Source organism: Liolophura sinensis, chromosome 6, assembly GCF_032854445.1.
Source record: "Liolophura sinensis isolate JHLJ2023 chromosome 6, CUHK_Ljap_v2, whole genome shotgun sequence".
Lineage (NCBI taxonomy): Eukaryota > Metazoa > Mollusca > Polyplacophora > Chitonida > Chitonidae > Liolophura > Liolophura sinensis.
Window position 1 is genome coordinate 17,400,966 of NC_088300.1, and position 16,086 is coordinate 17,417,051.

General features: G+C 40.1%; 1 protein-coding gene across 1 annotated transcript; it reads right to left on the minus strand.

Annotated features, from left to right (window-relative positions):
- Positions 1-363: 363 nt before the first annotated feature.
- On the minus strand, positions 364-14,591 carry LOC135468484 (cyclic AMP-dependent transcription factor ATF-3-like). Its single transcript, XM_064746766.1, has 4 exons — positions 14,559-14,591; positions 2,584-2,862; positions 2,120-2,227; positions 364-1,651 (listed from the first exon to the last, which is right to left on the minus strand). The coding sequence occupies exons 2-4, from the start codon at positions 2,854-2,856 to the stop codon at positions 1,415-1,417; spliced, it is 618 nt and encodes a 205-aa protein (XP_064602836.1). The 5' UTR covers positions 2,857-2,862; positions 14,559-14,591; the 3' UTR covers positions 364-1,414.
- Between the last annotated feature and the right edge of the window lie 1,495 nt (positions 14,592-16,086).

Consider the following 16,086-nt stretch of genomic DNA (forward strand, 5'->3'; position numbering starts at 1 on the left):
CACCAGTATATAGCGTGCAGACCTGGAAGTATAATATGTGATGAGAGAGCTCTTCAGTAGCCCGATTAATTCTTAACACATATAACGAACCCTAAGAATCATATGAGGAAAAAATTCTTATATAAGAGTATAAGCAACAATCAAATAAACAAATAGAACAGATGCTGGTGAAAGGGAAATCATCAAAAAAACCTACTTTAAAATATTTACCTTCGTCTCTCCAGTCAGCGATAAAACATGCGTATAGGACCTTTTTAACTTGATAGTAATTAATGCAACTGTATATAGTCTGAAAGATCACGTCAATGCATCGATGGAATCCTTAGCACCTACGAGTGAAAAATGGAACACCAGACACAAAGCTCTTAAAACATAACAAAATTTATTAAGTTGGAAATATGAGTTCAGATCAATTCACATTCAGACAGGATGATAGACTCTAACTAATACATAACTTACATGCCACATCGCACTTTGGCAACTCAAAATTCACACAAACATTAACAATAAACAGTATCTGAATAAACAACAATCAAGGTCAAACACTCATATAGTTCAAAATACATATAGGTTTTGTATGTACGTTTTCGGTTACACTATGTATATATCGTAGAGGAATGAGCCAATTTGTTCGCCTGTAAAAATGCATGATTAAGCATTCAGCCTACACCGAAAACCAATAATGTCCTTTCCTTGCTGAATCCATCCATCTAGGTGATGAGGTTTTATTTACCAAATGTATATGTTTGTATATACATATATAGGGCCATTGTTTCAGCCAAATGCAATACGATTTTCAATCATACCTCAAATACTTTAACGGATGTATGGTCAGCATCGTATGCGTGCAGGGGTCATGGAAAGGTTACTCTCTCTAAACCCTATTGGTGTCTATAAACTAAGTCACATTCCAATAAGCAATGGTTGACAAATACACTAAGATGTTCTTTTAACAACAATCTTCAGTTCCTCAATAATCGCATATTAAGTAAATGTACATGTAAGTACGTCATAAAGTGACTCATCGATAACAACCATGAAACATCTGTCCAAAAGTTGGTTGTAAATGCCTTATTATTTTACAAACCATATACCGATCACATTCTTTAAAAGAAGAGCAAAAATTTCTTCATCACTAAAACATCGAATATCGGTCGGCTGTCGTCGTTTTTACTTTTACCAGTTCTCTGATGGTATATTGATCAAATTCCTCGTATTCAGTGACTTGTAAAAAGTCTCCAGTATAGGAGTAAGTTTGAGCAATCTCCTTGGTTATACATTCTGAGCAAATCATGATCAAAACGAGGCCGGCTATGGCGTCATGACAGATAGCCCGTAACTGTCTGAATGATCCAATCTGTGAAGAGGTCAACTTCAAGAATTTGCGTCCCTTTCTGTGCTGCATGGTTAGTCTTCACTCACCCTCCACGTCTGACAAAGACGGAACGGCCGAAGAGTGGTCAGTGCAGTCCATCAGCGTGTACGTATGGTCATTGTTCAAACACTGAATGGTGTTGTGTGCGCATGGTCGATGCTTCTTACAGAATGGCGCATGCGCATCGAGCATGTCCTGTAGAACTTCTTGCTCCCTCTTGAGCCGCTCTATCTCCTCCTGATAACTATCCCGGCGAGCCTCCAATTGTTCAGCTTGCTGTCAACAAGGAATTCCAGACACTTTCACATTAATCAGGTAAATCAGACTATCTGGACTACTGTTTATTTACTTGATTTTACGGTGGTCAGCTTTATGTGTGGAAATACCGTAGAGTGCCTGGAGTAAACCACTGATCTTTGTTAGGCACCTCAAAAATCTCTAGGGTCCGTTTCACAAAGCGCACGTAGGATATATTTCATAGTTCTATATGTGCTATTAACTTCCATGGTATCCATGGTATAGGTATTACGTCGTCATGGTAATTACGTAAACGTAGCACTACGACCTCTTTGATCAAGAACTTACTTTTACCTCGTTTATCCGAAAACACTGATGATCAACTAAAGATGTGCGACCTTCCCTACTAGTGTTATACAATAATGGTTGAACAATGTAGGTCACGAGTTAGGTGTTTGTAAGAAAAAACTGTACTCAGTAGTAAGTTAAGATGTCATTATGACTGACCTGTTCCAGCATGTCACCTCGTTCGCGCTTCCGGTTCCTACACTTCTGTGCAGCTAACTTGTTCCTCAACCGGCGGATTTGTCTTTTGTCCTCCTCCTCTTTTGTTAACTGTTAAATAATCAGTGAATTCAGGATAAAACATATCCCACCTTTGCCAAAGATTGCCAGGGTTGACTCTGGCTGATTTATCTAAGTTGCCCTCGCTGAAGCTCGCATGCCCTTCTAGATAATCAAATTACAACTGAGTTGCGTGGTGTCCTGTGTCTGGGACATTTTTTTAACAGATCCCATCTAAATAACAGACACTATCTCTGCTATGAAAAACGGATAACAGCAACAAACACTGCACTACATTATTGACATGAACCTTGAAATTTGTCCAATTTAATCAAATTTAAAAATAAACGCTTCAGAAAACTTTAATTTGAATTTCTAGCATACCGTGAAGATTGTCATCGTCTTACCGTTTCTGTACATGAGGGCCTTAGCTCCACTTCCGGTACTGGCTTGCCGGTTTCCTCCAGACGTTTCCAGATTGTCTCCTTTAGCGTGTCCTTTATTATAGGCGTCATAATTGTGGAAAAGTCCAGCTGCTTGATCATCTCCTCATCGCTGAAGAACAATGGACTCTCCGTGTTGCGGGTGCTTGAAGAAGCCGGGGACGTGAGGCTAGCCGTGGAGAGTCCTGCAAAGCTACAGCTGTCATCAGAAAGCTCAAGGGTTGGCGTCATCACCATGGTGGGCTGAAACACATAGATTTGTGTTGGTTAGTGAAGATAATATAATCAAGCTCGCACTGAATTTAATATTGCAGAGATACGGAGAAATCCAAGTGCCAGAAGAAAACCCCCTGTCTTTGGAATGAAAGTGACAACTTTCGCACATGTGACATCCAGAGTTTCACTCACATAGCGACCTTTACATAACATGCCATTTTGGCATGCACACGATCTCCAAGGAACTGTCATATGTTATAATAAAACGATATACATTTATAGGGCCATTGTTGTCTTATACATGGCACTCTACGCTATACTAGGCAACGCCAAAAGGCGTTGGAGTCACATCATGGGATTTCTCAGGTATGAAACTGGAATCTTCGATAATGGTAGATTCATTTTTCAAAACAATACTTATTCTAGCATATTTCCTCAACAGGAAAACACAAATTAATCTTACCTAGTAACCATAGATGTATATAAAAAAAAAGTATAATTATTGTTTATAAAACAGCCTCAGCCCAAATAAAAGTTTTTGATGAATATGGCAAATCTATCAGCTGTATACACATTAATACAGAATAAGAAATATTCCCAATTTACCCACATTTTTAATTTGATTTTTGTCTAACTGCATTGGCTTTATAGGCCAGTTTCAGGGCTTCACAAAAAAGTATAATTTTATCAGTCATCACAGAAAAATACCTTCAGAATATGCTTAAATAAACACCTTGCAAACATACGAAAAGAGTGAAAAATTACAGCAGTAGTATAGTTATTCTGAGCAGTCATGGACATGTTATTAAAATAATCTTATAACCTTGAGTGCTCCTCAAAAACAAAAACACACACAAAGATAACTATTACGACATAATGTGCTAACAACCGGCTACTCTGTCTTCTTCTTTTCTTTTTTTTTTTCTTATTTTTTTTAACCTGCCCTATCGCTTACAAAACAGTAGTCTAGCATCACGTGACTTGCTATGGGAATTAAGAAAGACAAAAGCTTAAAACCTGACGTGTATTAGTCATATAAGTAAAGTTAACTATAGCATGGTGATGTCTACATATCGGTCACACACTGTTTACTAAGATTATTTCAGTCTACGTGTGTCATGAGAAGTCTGGTGACCTGGCAAACCATGTGATTTGGCGTATCATAGACTTATTCATACTACAGGGCACATTGTCACGGTTGTTTTGATCTGCGGTAACCTGGTTCAAGATTTTCTACTCTGTTACTATTCGCCTGTAAACGAGCACCTTTTATCGCGCCACACATCACGGTAGCCGGCTGACGCTGAGTCACCTAGCGGGGACATACCACAGCCTGGGGCAGCTCGTGCCTGCCAGTTGGCCGGTCTATAATAATCTCCCGGAGCGAGCTGGCAAATGACGTCGTAGCTGGCCGCAACTGCTTGCGCGGAACGATGACGAAATCTGGGAGTCTCCGTGTGTATACAAACAAATCGACAGGCAGGCAATCCCTGAGCAAGCATACAGCCGTGTACTCAAGCATAGACTCAAGGCTGGCGTGTACTTGAAGCCTACGTCTGGAAAGCGAAGGAGCATTGGGTGCCGATCTAGGGCCGCGGCATAAAATACATACTACAGGTCTTCTATAAACTCGGCTTGCGTATAGCAGATATAGAACTATAGAATTATCCTTTTTAACGGTTATTTACAGGTCTTTAACACATATTTACTTTATTTATTTCATTAGTGTTTTACGCCGTACACAAGAATATTTCACTCATACAACGGCGGTCAGCATTATGTTAGCAGGAAACCGGGCAGAGCCCGGGGTGAACCCACGACCATCCGCAGGTTGCTGCAGACCTTAACACGCACGACAGGGGAGGACTTTAACACATAGATCTTTACATATTAACCTACACATATATACATGTAAATATACACCTATACTCCATATCATAATTTTAGTCATGATTATTTAAAATCCTTAATTAAGTTCAACTAACAGTGGCTTACATGGAACGATACATCTAATTCAAAGAGGATATTTTACATACATGTACTTATTATTATGAATAATAGCCCTATATACATAATTGTATACATATCGAAAATTGACCTACATGCAATAAAATAAGACTTTCAAAGATTTCATTAGATATGTGTACAGTACGTCAGGCGAGTCTACAAGTAACCATGATCCATTCTCATCAAATAATACGTAATAGGCCCATAGATACAAGTAGATAGCCCTAACTGATAGCGTGCAGTAATGCCCCGCTAAGTATCAACATGTTTGTAATTACGCTAATAATTCCAGTGTTCACGTAAATAACAAAAAAAAGACACAAAGCTTCAGAAACATAGCAATTCATTAAAGGTATCCGACAGCCCAATAAGAACGTACAGCAAACGTACATCGCTTTGTCATAATGGAATGTAGCCAGCCGGTTGACTACTGCACACTCCATTCTCGTCAAGTTGGCTTCTTTTCGCTGCTTCATACAGACAGAGATGTGTAGTGCTTACCTAGTATGTGGTCGTTGTGTGACTATATTGTGAAAAAGTCAGAGAGATCCCGTCAATCAGATCGCGGTCAGGCTTTGACGTCTGGGGAATGAATGAAGCGGATTACACCACGACGGTGAAACCACGCTGGAAGGTTAAACGAAAACGAGGCCACAGGGAATTCCCCATCGTCTGTATGGACACGCCCAGTGGGAAGGGAGATAACTTGTATCTAGGGATGCGCTAACCTGCTTTCACTGATGACTGCACTATTTTGTTTTCGAATACATCGAAAAAGAAACAAGAAAACAACAGAAATAAACGGGAACAAACAAACAGTATAACGCGAAATACCCTTCAATGTCTTAAGAGTGCGCCCGAGGCGTTGTGTTTAGATGTACATGTTCGCTGTGTTTGTATTTGCTTTGACGCTGGCCTAGCAGATTAGTGATGACTAAGAGGCACATGATTCTGTATCGACCCTCAGCCGAGCGCCGTGCACCTGCGCACCGAGTAGCTCTGATTCCCGGTATTTCACGGATTCCAGCATACATTATACTACTGTATACATATTAGCCGGGTCAGGTGAAGCCTTTAGCGTAAATCAGTTGGCCTTTGGCAAAATATCAAACATCAGGAAATTATGCTGGTTTATATATGAATGCCGCCGGAGTTACAGAAAATCAAGGCCTGGCTCCAATCAGATACACTAGACCACGCACCCAAGTCATATGATGACCTGAATAGACATATATGAATGTTTGTAAACAGCAAACCTGTTCATTCAATAATTTAACCATGCTTTAGACAAAACCCAACTAAAACTGTATATAAGAGCATACCCACGTCTATCTAGTTCATACATGAACGGACAAAATTGTTCAGTGACGATATCTACATGTATATGACATATGGTCAGTCAGCCAGTTCTGATGTGATGGAGGCAAATTCAGTTTATTTGTTTTTACTCTCCGACAGGACACTTTGATGTTCATTAAAATAACAACTTTTTGGTAATTTGTGACAACAGTAGGTGAATATATAGACTTTTTTTTGTCACCTATTCGACTCGATCGTATACAAGAAACTTAACCCACTGATCATCACGCTTTATTCAGTCTGTTTTATTGGTATTTGTTGATATCCAGTTTCGGCCGCGTGAATCTTCGTTAGAGGTGTGGCCCTTGATACGCACCGCACGTGATGCTCAGAAACATCAGACGCACATTCACATAATAGCGTTTATTCTCTATGTATGCCCTGCATGTGAACCATCAATCAATCCAGGTTAAAGCGAGGCCGGTCGAGCAGGGGAATCCCCCATCACGTGCGCGTTTGTGACATCATAATGCCCCGTAAAGGCTGACGTGTCTCTCAAAGCAATGTGTGTGTGTATTTAACTTGTTTGAGTGCACTTCATGTCTGTTCAGCTGGCCACAGTTTCACCTTGGAACTTCTTTCCTGAACTCGGTGCAATGACCAAGGGTTCACCCCGTAACACCAAAGATAGATCACGCTCTCACTTCTTTGCTTGTGATGTGAATGTTAATGTGATGTGCTGGGCTCTAACATATTTTCAAACTTTCGTCAATTACCCAAATCTATCGAAAATAACCATCTTTAAATTTCACCATGCACGAAAATACCTTCTTTTCTTTTCACATTTTTTTTTATATCGATCATTTTGTAAAGATTTCTCAAACTCATTTGCAGCGTTGTGTTTCAATCTATTGTCTCTGTACAGATGTAAAAGTTCGGAAGTTTTGATACATGTATCTTTTAACTGAATACTAATTCCGAACTCTGTGCATAAAGAAGTAGTTCGTTCCCGTGTTAAGACCGCGTGGATGACATCACCCTAGTCTCACTTGTCAAGGACAGAAGTTTGGGGTCGTTCTTCAGTGACCTTTTGAGTCACCGGTGTCATACGCCCACCCCCCCCCCCCCACTGTTCTCCCCCTGCACACATACACAAATTCGGTTCCCTCTCGCCGGCCACGTGCCATGTCGCTACTTACGTATCAGTCAGCGAGATAAATTTACAATGTATACCAGATATACAGGTAACGCCCCACAAAAGCCAGATGAGTAATATTTCTATTCATCCAAAACTATTCAGTAATTTTATTGTCACCTAATATTTTCATGCATCATTAAACACCTCAGTCATTTGTGATTGACCCAGGGATAAGCTGGTTAAACCCCAAGCACTCACTCACTCGGGTATAAACGGACGTATCCGCTTATCGCCGTTGTTTGTACTTGCATCATACAAAACAAGACCTATAAACAGTGACCTGGTCAAAGCAAAGTTTAAGAGAGAAGAAGTGGTACATTTTATTGGGCTAAGGAATTGGTGGAGGGGGGGGGGGGGGTAGGACTACTTTACAGCGGACTTCGGTGAATATATTGTTGGCCTGTTTTATCTTTCTATTTATTTATTTATTTTGTTGTATATTTTGTACCAAGCCAGACAAGAGATAATATTTCAGTTTGTCAGTTGGCAGCAGGTACAAAAGGCATCTTTTAAAGTAAATAGGACCTCATAATAACAAAAAACACTACGATTTCCAACTATCAGGAAGACACTGTTGTTCCTTTATTCAAGCAACACGTACAACCGGGTCCATATGGAAGTCGGTTATTCAGTCAAAATTACTATTCTTCAGCAGCTTGTATACGCTTAAAACTAAAATGCATGCATTTGACACCTAGTATAAGACGTGGGAGTGATCACACTTTCAAAATCTTCTCAGCAGCAGTTGTAAGTGCACTGCATATAACAGTTGTAAGGGTTTTTTTGTACCAGCTGTATAAGTCCTCCAGTGCCTTAAGTGTTGAATGCACCACTTCGGTTTTAAGTGTTTTGAGTGTAATGTAGATGTACAATCCTCTCCGTCCATGCCTGTGACGATTTAAGACATGTACAATCAAACGAATCGAATAGCACATGTATAGAATCAAAACCAGTAGCTCACAATGATGTATAGTTGCACATTTACCTACAAACACAGTACGCTGTCAACTTGTAAGCCCGTGAGAATGAAGAGCACTTGGATAGCACTTGTCATGGTTTAAAATCGATCGGAGTTTAAATGCTCGATACCTTAAGCTTTATGCAAGAACATTCAGGCCCTCTCGCCGCCCAGATATATTCGGTAAAAGTTGCGCGACCTACCTTACAGTTTTTCACCAACCGCCATGTCTTTGTTTTGCAAGGTGCATGGGTTAACATACATGTAGTCTTTTTCAATTCTGAGCTACAAGAGGAAGTGTGGAGATGTCTATGTGAAGTACTGGGAAGCTTTTGTATGGGTGACAAGAATGACTGTGGGTAAAATGAATGCATGTAGTGTGACTAGCTCAGGGCTTGAGTCCTCCTGTACAAGTTAACTCATCATTTCCAATGATGAAACATATGGCATATATGTATTATTTACCGAGGCCTTAATTCTCGCTCTGGAGGTCTGTACTTTCAGCTTGTCAGATTTGCTTTGAAGCAGAATCTCCGACAAGGTAAAGTACATTTTCATCATTCCAGTGTGTATTTCATAGGGTTTATTTTGATTGCTTGTTTGTTTGTTTTGTACTGTTTGTTTGCTTATTTATTTATTTTTTTGCTGTTTTTTTTTTTTTTTTTTTTTTTTTTTGTTGTTTTTTTTGGGGGGGGGGTGTTGTTTTTTTCCTCTCTGTTTTTTTTTTCTCTTCTTTAGCTTTAACCCTTAACTTGTAATAATGCCACATGTTCCAATGGCTCTATTTTAGTGCTTACATTTCTTTTACTTAGATCCAGTTTGGATTGGTTGATATATTGTTCTGAACAGTTTCACCATTTCGAATATAACGTATATTAACATACATACATATATACATATATACGCACAAACGCACGTGTTTATATAAACATCAACATATTTAATTACCATGTTTCGGAATTTGCAGTTAATTCGTGTTATCCCACCAACATTTTGTAAATATTTGACGATGATTAAAGATGAAATGATAGATGTTAGTAAATACCCGTGGTTCATAAATATATGCATGTCACTGCACGGCAATCTGATCATTTTTTTTTTTTTCATTTTTTTTTTCACTCACCAATTATTACATAGACTCATCAAATCTCTAAGCACACATGAATGCACACCCACGACGTATATATCAGAGGTACAAATACTGCATTGAGTGGACTCGTATATATATGTCCGCAAAAAATTTATTTCTAGAACATGTCTCTGAAAAATAATGCATGCAGGGATACACCGCCATCTGTTTAACCCGGATATAAAAGCAGCAAACACATTGCTGAACGCATGCTTACAATATATTTAGCACGTTTTCACAAGAGATATTTTGAAAAAGAAAATTTATTTAAGCACAACTGGAAAGCATTGAAAGAACGATCTCGCCTCATGCCCCACTAAGAAATTATAATGTACGCAAGATGCGGTTCAATACGTCATATGAAAAACGCGATGGAAAAAATAAATTCATATTAACTAGTGTGAATTACATAGGAAAATGCCAACATATCACCGCTCAACCGAGCACGTGATTTAATAAAAATACTGGGAAAGAGCTCGTTACTGCAGTTAATAATCAACGTGACGTGCAGGTCTTGATGCCATTATACATGTTGCGGTGGGAAGATCTATTTATAGCGGGTCTCCCCGTCAACAGGGTTCCCCCGCGCCAGAGCGCGTTACACATGCCTTACCTGTTGTTTCAAAATGACTGTGCTTTGAAGAAATGGTTAGTGGTGATCAGGTGAATAGATGTTTGGTTCTTGACAAATACTCTAGGTAGACGTGTCGGTGGAGGCCTTCACTCAGGTCCAGTCCGATGCTGCCTAGCTCTGGTCGCGCTATGAAGCCAGCTCGGGGTTGTCGTCTTGTATATAAACCGCTATGCTGTGTTGCTATATTTAGACACCACGTGACCCGTCAAGCGCCACCGCCATGAAACCGAGGCTTCTGGGCTTCCCTTTTCAAACGATGTATTTATACTGCACAGTAGCTAGGCAAGTGTTCGGAACCATTGACAAAACAAATCATTCAGGTTCGGCCTACAAAACCGAGAGTTATTGATTTCTGGCTCGCACTGTTAGGCGATAGAGTTGTAGGTTAGTGGATGGTGCTAATGGAGCTACAAGCTTATGCTGTGGCCAAGTCTGCGGTAGCTTCTCGGTACCACGGCTAGGGACTCAGGGGTGAGTCATCACTGATTTGATCAGCCTTAGTCATACAGGTAACTCTACAGGTGTGCAATACAGCCACCTGTAGATTAAAGGTTGCCCAGGGGTCGGGACTGCTCGTAGTGACACACTGGACTACTGTGCATCTTATGATATTGGTACTCGAAGAGAGACCGAATTAACACATATGTACAAGTTTATCAATTGATATGCCTAACTGATTTATAAGCTAATAGTAGGACTACTATTCACCAAAGATTCCAAAAGGGAATAGAACATTACGACACTTCCGTTGTGATGAATTGATTCAACGTACATCTTTGTCCCAGAAAACCACACTTAACCCCCCACCCATATAGATATAACCTTCTCTCACACCCTTAAAAATAAAAATGAAACAAACGATAAATAATTATGTGTATTACTATAGATAATACTAACGGGTAGATCTGAAGTTTGCAAAAATCACAGTAAAGCTGGAGTAATAGCAAAAGCCTAAAGAAGAGTGCGCGTGTGTTCTATCTATATCACCCCTGACTTCTTCCACGCAGAGAATATGTCAAGTTTGAATCAGGGAAATGGACCGTCCGGAGAACACGTGACGTGTGTGTGGTGCCGTGTCTGGACGGCGTTTCGGCGAGTAAGCGTTATGCCAGCATTAGGACTGACTATACAAGGGGACACACCTCTCACACAAATTCAGCAAACAAAGAAACAACCCGGATCCATTTGTACTGTAGGATCCAGCGAAAGCTTATACGGAAATATGATACAGATTGTATCCTAAAAAAATGCTTCATTATATGAAGATATAGCTGTTCAGGCCTACATGAAGTTATAACGGTATCCCTAGCCTAGGACAGGAATTTCGTCTTGACTTTGGTTCCTGTTATCTACTTTAGAATGTATTCTGCTCTTGCAACATATTATTCTGTTAAATATAACACATATATTCAATTAATTCAACATAAAGATTCTAGTAAGCTAAAATCATCACAATCCTCAGATGCTGGCTACATTACAACGTTAGTGAAAAGAGGCTTTTTTTCCAGCGCCTAGTTTGCGAATAATGAGTAGACAAATAAATTTTGTACTACGTGCCTTAATTTTATAAACTGATGAATAAAAAGCCTATTTGGTCACAAATCATTTTCAAATACATGACCGGCAAGGAAAAGTAAAAATTAAGTAAAGAAAAATAAAACTTCCATGACTGTGATGTAGTTTATCTGATTTTCTGAATCATTATCGAGGCTTCCTCTTGTTGGAATGCATGGATATGCAGAAAATCGACTGTGAATTACGCTTATCTATTCCATTGTATTTGAATCTTTTATACTGCACTGCGTTCTCGGACGCGTTTGTAGGTATCACAGCCAGGAGACAAGTTATTATTTTAAAGCTATATATGACAGTCTGTAAGCAGCATAACGCATCTGGGTCAGTCGCATTACTCATATGTTGTTGTAGTTTTTAAAGGTGGATTTTTCACTGTTCAAGAATAGATTAAATCTGTATCACGTATAGGGTAATTTTTCATCTGTAGTAACCCGGATGACAGCCTAAGAAACAATTAGCCTACTCTAGTATATAGATACATCTACGTGTAACTCCCGCTGTCTATACATGCACTTGTAATTGTATACTATACACCAGTGACATACAAAACCTGCGGACACAGGCACACTCCGACATTATGACGTATCTACATCTGCGTTGTAAATTCATACTGGGTCACGGTGTGAGAAAGATTACGCCGTGTGATTGACAATAGGTGAAATATTTTACTGTTGAATCTTGACGACTTCAGACAAGAATGACGGTTTATTAAAAGGCGTGACCAGTGAACACGCATACAGAGAGGGGATTTCCCATAGATATCAATCCGTCTGCATGGTACATGCTACCAATATTGCGCCGTCTGTGCGCCTTTAGCACAAACGAACATTATACAGGTCACCTGGCCTATACGGCCCGTACAAATACGATCCTAATTATTTCTTTATATCTCCATGAATGACAGGCTCCTATATAATTAAATTACAGGTATTGATGTTTGGTGTACATGTGTCCCTTGGATATTTACTATAATGGAAAACATTTCGTCAAAATGCTATTCAGATTTGAGCTATAAGATTTCCCTACACATCGTTACGGAGTCATCTTGGACTAAGAACGTAACTATAATGGTTATACATCACTAAAACTCTTGTTACCACATAAGTTTCAATCAACTTAGCCTGGGATAGTTCTATTTATCCATTTATTTGATTTATTTGATTTATTTGATTGGTGTTTAACGCCATACTCAAGAATATTCCACTTTTACGAGGGCGGTCAGCATTGTGGTGAGAGGAAACCGGGCATAGCTTTGAGGAAACAGTCCCTAGACTATAGAACGGTCATATGTACACCCGAGATGCAATCTGCTATAAACACAAACCCGTCAAAAGTACTCCCGAGATGCAGTCGCAAGGAGTCCGCTATATACACAAACCCGTCAAAAGTACTCCCGAGATGCAGCCGCAAGGAGTCCGCTATAAACACAAACCCGTCACAAGCACTCACGAGATGCAGCGCCAGAAGTCCGCTGTGTAAACAGACCCGTTACATGTACGCCCGATATGCAGTGCCCAGGAGTCCGCTATATACACAAACCCGTCACAAGTACTCCCGAGATGAAGTCGCCAGGAGTCCGCTATATACACGGACCCGTTACATTTACGCCCGACATGCAGTCCCCGGGAGTCCGCTATATATATAGGCCCGTTACATGTACATCAGAGATGCAGTCCCCAGGAGTCCGCAATATACACAACCCGTCACAAGTACTCCCGAGATTAAGTTCCCGCGAATACGCTACATACACATCCTCGCGATAGCCCTGTTGTACGCAACAGCGACGACGTGTCCAGGATACAAATCATGTGTACGCTGGCTCACGATTTGCCTTTCCAGGATTCCGCCACTTACAGAGACGTTACATATACATGCGCGGTGATATATACCCATGTACACTCGAGAATATGCCTCCAGGAATTCGACAAACACCCATCCGCAAAGCCAACAATGTCAGCCGCTCTTGCTATGCAAATCGATCATGCTTCCAAGAGACCTTGACATACATATATATGTCCCTATCAAGACCAGTCTATACATACAGGCTCTGCAAAGTGTGACTACGTACGCATTTTATCCAGACTGCTTTATTATCCTTATTCTTCTTCTTATTATTATTATTATTTATTTGATCGGTGTTTAAAAGCTGTATACAAGAAATTTTCTCTTACATGACGACAATAAGTTTTTTGGGGTGAAAGAAACCAGAAAGCTCTGAGTATACCACCGGCCTTCCCGCGAGAGCTGTATTCGAACTCGTGACATCTGCAGATCGATGTGAGATGACAGGCAGTTACTAACACAGTGACAAGGAAGACGTATTCAGTGACGTTGCACCATGCACAACCTATAACATGAGGGATTGTCATAAAAGTAGGCCGATTTTTTTTTATCCTTTCTAGACCCAGCATATACGAATTATTTAGGTAGTGTGACGTTGTCCATTGGAGACAGGTTGATTTTGTGAGCTCTCGACACCAATCGGTACGGAACCCATTATAGCGTCGCGAGATTTTTTATCGTAATTACAACATTATTTTTACGATTTTTTTTCAGTGTGGCACTAATGGGCTTCAACAGAGGACCGCAAAGTGGCCTACTAAAAAAACTGTTCAATAGGCCTATGCCTTGTGGACCAGTGCTGTCTGTATGGTTGAGGGGAGATAACCGACATTTCAAAACCTGTTTACAGTTTTTTTCTGTACATTTAAGAAGTGGATGCTTCAGGTCTTACATATACAGACTCACATTTAAGTGAGGTTAATCTGTAACGGTTATATTGTTAAAGAATTTTTTAAATTACACCAAACGCAATTCTGTAGTAAAATTATTCTGATAAAAAAATAATAGATTTAGAAATGCACATACATTCTTCTACCTTGGCAGAAAAAGATTGCTTTTTTGTCAAAGTGAGTATACTTACGAAATAGGCCCATATATTGCTTACAAGGATCCGGAATTCAGCTCGGTTCATAAAATTCTGAGCACATCGCAGACGACTATACAATAAATACGAGCATTTTTACCCACGTGACCAGTAATGTTGATAATGACCATATATGGTAATGTTACACGTCTGTTTCGTGTATACTCCTTAGATTTTTTTGTCGGGCGTTATCGTGCTATTTAATAACATATATAAGATAGCACACAGACGACATGTACCTTTAATGAATACAATCGGGCATAAACCTGATGTTATAATTCGGTATTGCTGTACACTATATCTCTTGAGAGCTTTTACAGGTAATCGATATTATGGGATGTATATGTAAAGTGTATATATAAAGGATTTTACACACCGCTAACATACTCGTCTGAAACGTTTGGTACAACACCATATTTGGTAATAACAGAGTACCATGGTCCCGCGCTTTGTTGTTAACTGTTGACGCGGGGATGCATGGATTAGTGAGAACAGCCGTGGACACTGAAAATCTGGCTGTTCTGGGTTACTCGCACGCCAGCACGGCGCAATGAACCAGGAGCCTTCCACCGATGCAGTCGCTGAGAGTTCAAGTCCAGCTCACGCAGGCTTCCTCTCCGGCCGTACATGGGTATATCTGTCGGCACCTGCGGATGGTGGAGGGTTTCATCCGGGCTCTGCCCGCTTTCCTCCCACGATAATACTGGCCGCCTACGTATAAGTGAAATATTCTTGAGTACGTTGTAAAACACCAATCAAACGAACAAACAAACAAATGTATTATGCATCAAAATATACACTGTTATAGGTCTATGCAGTATAATGCTATGCGACTAAAGATTCCCCAGCGCTCACTCTGTGACGCGGGGTCTTGTTGACATTAACGTCAACGTCAACGACGCTCTTGTTGTCGTTTACAGATACAGTCTATAGCATTCGTGGGAGACCATCAATGTTGTGGGAGCCTCTGTTGTTCAGATGGTTAGAGCGCTAGCGCAGCGTTATGACCCAGGAGCCTCTCACCAATGCGGTCGCTGTGAGTTCAAGTCAAGCTCATGCTTGCTTCCTTTCTGGTACGTGGTCGTGACCGGGTTTCCGCCGTTTGCCTCCTACTATAATGCTGGTCGCCACCGTTGCATAAGTGAAATATTCTTGAGTACGGCGTAAAACATCAAATAAACAAATAAATCAATGTTGTGTGTTTATCATCTGTAAGGCACATGTGGGAAAGTTCATCAGTAACTTCCCAGAGATCGGTAATTGACATTGGGCATAATACTCCCAGTATTATCATTCATACTCACTCTTAAAATTGCCTTTAGTGAGTGACACCAGAAGAACTACAAACTGATACTTGTACATGTATGTTGGGCGTTGCAAGGAAAATGCAGTTACTTTATGCCAACTTTATTTTAATTCATAATGTTTAACTACCATAAGCTTGCTTTTGACTCAAAGGACTTATTGCCTCATAATTATTAAAAACGAGGGCATGCTGGACAAATGGGCGGAGTCCACTATGTTT

Excerpts from the sequence above, each read along its gene's own strand:
- LOC135468484 (XM_064746766.1), bottom strand. The coding sequence starts at position 2,856 with ATGGTGATGACGCCAACCCTTGAGCTTTCTGATGACAGCTGTAGCTTT. Across the intron at positions 2,228-2,583 it reads GGCCCTCATGTACAGAAACG|TTAACAAAAGAGGAGGAGGA; the intron begins GTAAGACGATGA and ends ATTATTTAACAG. Across the intron at positions 1,652-2,119 it reads GAGGTGACATGCTGGAACAG|CAAGCTGAACAATTGGAGGC; the intron begins GTCAGTCATAAT and ends CCTTGTTGACAG.